Genomic DNA, 4888 nt, shown 5'->3' on the forward strand with positions numbered 1-4888 from the left:
CTATGGGTTCTGTATGGGTCTCTATGGGTCTCTGTGGGTCCCTATGGGTCCCTATGGGTTCTGTATGGATCTCTATGGGTCCCTATGGTTTTCTATGGGTCTCTATGGGTCTCTGTGGGTCCCTATGGGTCTCTATGGGTCTCTATGGGTCTCTATGGTTCCCTATGGGTCTCTATGGGTCCCTATGGGTCTCTATGGGTCTCTGACCCCCACCGTTTCCCCCCAGCGGGGGGAGGAGGAGCTGGGCGGCGTGGACGCCATCGTGGTGGCCGTGGGGGTGGACGAGGAGGTCGTGTACGCCAAATCCACGGCGCTGCAGGTGAGGCTGGGGCAAAAAATGACAGTTTTGGGCAAAAATCACCTCTTTGGGGCAAAAAATGACAGTTTTGGGCAAAAATCACCTCTTTGGGGCAAAAAATGACAGTTTTGGGCAAAAATCACCTCTTTGGGGCAAAAAATGACAGTTTTGGGCAAAAATCAGCTTTTTGGGGCAAAAAATGACAGTTTTGGGCAAAAATCACCTCTTTGGGGCAAAAAATGACAGTTTTGGGCAAAAATCAGCTTTTTGGGGCAAAAAATGACAGTTTTGGGCAAAAATCACCTCTTTGGGGCAAAAAATGACAGTTTTGGGCAAAAATCAGCTTTTTGGGGCAAAAAATGACAGTTTTGGGCAAAAATCACCTCTTTGGGGGAAAAATGACAGTTTTGGGCAAAAAACAGCTTTTTGGGGCAAAAAATGACAGTTTTGGGCAAAAATCACCTCTTTGGGGCAAAAAATGACAGTTTTGGGCAAAAATCAGCTTTTTGGGGCAAAAAATGACAGTTTTGGGCAAAAATCAGCTTTTTGGGGAAGAAAATGACAGTTTTGGGCAAAAATCACCTCTTTGGGGGAAAAAATGACAGTTTTGGGCAAAACAACAGCTTTTTGGGGCAAAAAATGACAGTTTTGGGCAAAAATCACCTCTTTGGGGCAAAAAATGACAGTTTTGGGCAAAAATCAGCTTTTTGGGGAAAAAAATGACAGTTTTGGGCAAAGCAACAGCTTTTTGGGGGAAAAAATGACAGTTTTGGGCAGAACAACAGGTTTTGGGGGAAAAAAATGACAGTTTTGGGCAAAACAACAGCTTTTTGGGGAAAAAATGACAGTTTTGGGCAAAAATCACCTCTTTGGGGGAAAAAAGGGAGGTTTTGGGCAAAACAACAGCTTTTTGGGGGAAAAAATGACAGTTTTGGGCAAAAATCAGCTTTTTGGGGCAAAAAATGACAGCTTTGGGCAAAAATCAGCTTTTTGGGGCAAAAAATGACAGTTTTGGGCAAAAATCACCTCTTTGGGGCAAAAAATGACAGTTTTGGGCAGAACAACAGCTTTTTGGGGCAAAAAATGACAGTTTTGGGCAAAGCAACAGCTTTTTGGGGGAAAAAATGACAGTTTTGGGCAGAACAACAGGTTTTGGGGGAAAAAAATGACAGTTTTGGGCAAAACAACAGCTTTTTTGGGGAAAAAAAAATGATTTTTTTGGGGAAAAAAGACCTTTTGGGGCAAAAAACATCATTTTAGGGGCAAAAAAAATGACATTTTTTGGGCAAAAACCGTCATTTGGGGGGGGGGGGGGGGGGGACTTCATTTTGGGGCAAAAAAAGACATTTAAGGGAAAAAAACATCATTTTTGGGTCAAAAACCGTCATTTTGGGGCAAAAAAGTCATCGTTTTCTGTCAAAACCCACACCATTTGGGGGGAAAAACGTCATTTTGGGGTTAAAAACAGCATTTTGGGGCCAAAAATGTCATTTTGGGGCAAAACCCCACCATTTTGGGGCAAAAGCTGTCATTTTTTGGGGAAAAACACCATTTTGGGGTAAAACCCCATGGTTTATGGGTAAAAAAACACCACTTTGGGGGGAAAACCGCTAGATTTGGGCCAAAAAAATCATCTTTTTGGGTGAAAAACACAAGGTTTGGGCAAAAAGCAGCACTTTGGGTGGAAAAACATCATTTTGTTTGGGTCCATTTCCCCCCATTTTGGGTCCATTTCCCCCATTTTGGATCCATTTCCCCCATTTTGGGTCCATTTCTCCCCATTTTGGGTCCATTTCCCCCATTTTGGATCCATTTCCCCCATTTTGGGTCCATTTCCCCCATTTTGGGTCCATTTCCCCCATTTTGGGTCCATTTCCCCCATTTTGGGTCCATTTCCCCCATTTTGGGTCCATTTCTCTCCATTTTGGGTCCATTTCCCCCATTTTGGGTCCATTTCCCCCATTTTGGGTCCATTTCCCCCATTTTGGGTCCATTTCCCCCATTTTGGGTCCATTTCCCCCATTTTGGGTCCATTTCCCCCATTTTGGGTCCGTTTCCCCCCATTTTGGGTCCATTTCCCCCATTTTGGGTCCGTTTCCCCCATTTTGGGTCCGTTTCCCCCATTTTGGGTCCGTTTCCCCCATTTTGGGTCCGTTTCCCCCATTTTGGCTCCGTTTCAGCCCATTTTGGGTCCGTTTCAGGCAGTTTTGGGTCCATTTCCCCCATTTTGGGTCCATTTCCCCCATTCTGGGTCCATTTCCCCCATTTTGGGTCCATTTCCCCCCATTTTGGGTCCATTTCCCCCATTTTGGGTCCATTTCCCCCATTTTGGGTCCATTTCCCCCATTTTGGGTCCATTTCCCCCATTTTGGGTCCATTTCCCCCATTTTGGGTCCATTCCCCCCATTTTGGATCCATTTCCCCCATTTTGGGTCCATTTCAGGCATTTTGGGTCCATTTCCCCCATTTTGGGTCCATTTCCCCCATTTTGGGTCCATTTCCCCCCATTTTGGGTCCATTTCCCCCCATTTTGGATCCATTTCCCCCATTTTGGGTCCATTTCAGCCCATTTTGGGGTCCATTGGGTCCATTCCCCCCATTTTGGGTCCATTTCCCACATTTTGGATCCATTTCCCCCCATTTTGGGTCCATTTCCCCCATTTTGGGTCCATTTCAGCCCATTTTGGGTCCATTTCAGCCCATTTTGGGTCCATTTCCCCCATTTTGGGTCCATTTCCCCCATTTTGGGTCCATTTCCCCCATTTTGGGTCCATTTCCCCCCATTTTGGGTCCATTTCCCCCATTTTGGGTCCATTTCCCCCATTCTGGGTCCATTTCCCCCCATTTTGGCTCCATTCCCCCCATTTTGGGTCCATTTCAGCCCATTTTGGGTCCATTTCAGCCCATTTTGGGTCCATTTCCCCCCATTTTGGGTCCATTTCCCCCTATTTTGGGTCCATTTCTCTCCATTTTGGGTCCATTTCAGCCCATTTTGGGTCCATTTCAGCCCATTTTGGGTCCATTTCAGCCCATTTTGGGTCCATTTCCCCCCATTTTGGGTCCATTTCCCCCTATTTTGGGTCCATTTCTCTCCATTTTGGGTCCATTTCCCCCATTTTGGGTCCATTTCAGCCCATTTTGGGTCCATTTCCCCCATTTTGGGTCCATTTCCCCCCATTTTGGGTCCATTTCCCCCATTTTGGGTCCATTTCCCCCTATTTTGGGTCCATTTCAGCCCATTTTGGCTCCATTCCCCCCATTTTGGGTCCATTTCTCTCCATTTTGGGTCCATTTCAGGCAGTTTTGGGTCCGTTTCAGCGGGTTTTGGGTCTATTTCCCCCCATTTTGGGTCCATTTTAGCTGATTTTGGCTCCGTTTCAGCCCATTTTGGGTCCGTTTCAGGCAGTTTTGGGTCCATTTCCCCCATTTTGGGTTCATTTCATCCCATTTTGGCTCCATTCCCCCCATTTTGGGTCCATTTCCCCCATTTTGGGTCCATTTCCCCCATTTTGGCTCCGTTTCAGGCGGTTTTGGGTCCGTTTCAGCCCATTTTGGGTCATTTTCATCCCATTTTGGGTCATTTTCAGCCCATTTTGGGTCATTTTCAGCCCATTTTGGGTCTGTTTCAGCCCATTTTGGGTCTATTTCAGCCCATTTTGGGTCCGTTTCAGCCCATTTTGGGTCCGTTTCAGCCCGTTTTGGGTCCGTTTCATCCCATTTTGGGTCCGTTTCATCCCATTTTTGGTCCATTTCAGCCCATTTTGGGTCCATTTCAGCCCGTTTTGGGTCCGTTTCATCCCATTTTGGGTCCATTTCAGCCCATTTTGGGTCCATTTCATCCCATTTTGGGTCCGTTTCATCCCATTTTGGGTCCGTTTCATCCCATTTTTGGTCCATTTCAGCCCGTTTTGGGTCCGTTTCATCCCATTTTGGGTCCGTTTCATCCCATTTTGGGTCCATTTCCCCCATTTTGGGTCCATTTCAGCCCGTTTTGGGTCCGTTTCAGCCCATTTTGGGTCCATTTCATCCCATTTTTGGTCCATTTCAGCCCGTTTTGGGTCCATTTCAGCCCGTTTTGGGTCCGTTTCATCCCATTTTTGGTCCATTTCAGCCCGTTTTGGGTCCATTTCAGCCCGTTTTGGGTCCGTTTCATCCCATTTTGGGTCCATTTCAGCCCGTTTTGGGTCCGTTTCATCCCATTTTGGGTCCGTTTCATCCCATTTTTGGTCCATTTCAGCCCGTTTTGGGTCCGTTTCATCCCATTTTGGGTCCGTTTCATGGCGTTTTCTCTCTCCCCCCCCAGACGTGGCTCTTTGGCTACGAGCTGACCGACACCATCATGGTGTTCTGCGCCCAGCGCATCCTGCTCCTGGCCAGCAAGAAGAAGGTGGAGTTCCTGAAGCAGGTGGCCCCGGGCAAGGGGGCCGAGGGGGGCAACGGGGTCCCCACCATCAGCCTGCTCGTCAGGGAGAAGGTGGGGGGCAACGGGGGGGAAATGGGGCTCGGGGGGGGGGAAATGGGGCTCTGTGGGGGGGTAAATGGGGCTCTATGGGGGGGGGAAATGGGGCTCTATGGGGGGAAATGGGGCTC

General features: G+C 47.8%; 1 protein-coding gene across 1 annotated transcript; it reads left to right on the forward strand.

Annotated features, from left to right (window-relative positions):
* Positions 1 to 226: 226 nt before the first annotated feature.
* LOC130602179 (FACT complex subunit SPT16-like) lies at positions 227 to 4772 on the forward strand (the record flags this gene model as incomplete). The annotated part of the gene is made up of 2 exons (XM_057414789.1): positions 227 to 319; positions 4602 to 4772. Coding segments are annotated over 2 exons (264 nt in total), but the record flags the coding sequence as incomplete, so codon positions are not given.
* Between the last annotated feature and the right edge of the window lie 116 nt (positions 4773 to 4888).

This window comes from Pezoporus wallicus, unplaced genomic scaffold (genome assembly GCF_028554395.1).
Source record: "Pezoporus wallicus isolate ANWC-B61680 ecotype Strahan unplaced genomic scaffold, APGP_CSIRO_Pwel_v1 contig_14093, whole genome shotgun sequence".
Lineage (NCBI taxonomy): Eukaryota > Metazoa > Chordata > Aves > Psittaciformes > Psittacidae > Pezoporus > Pezoporus wallicus.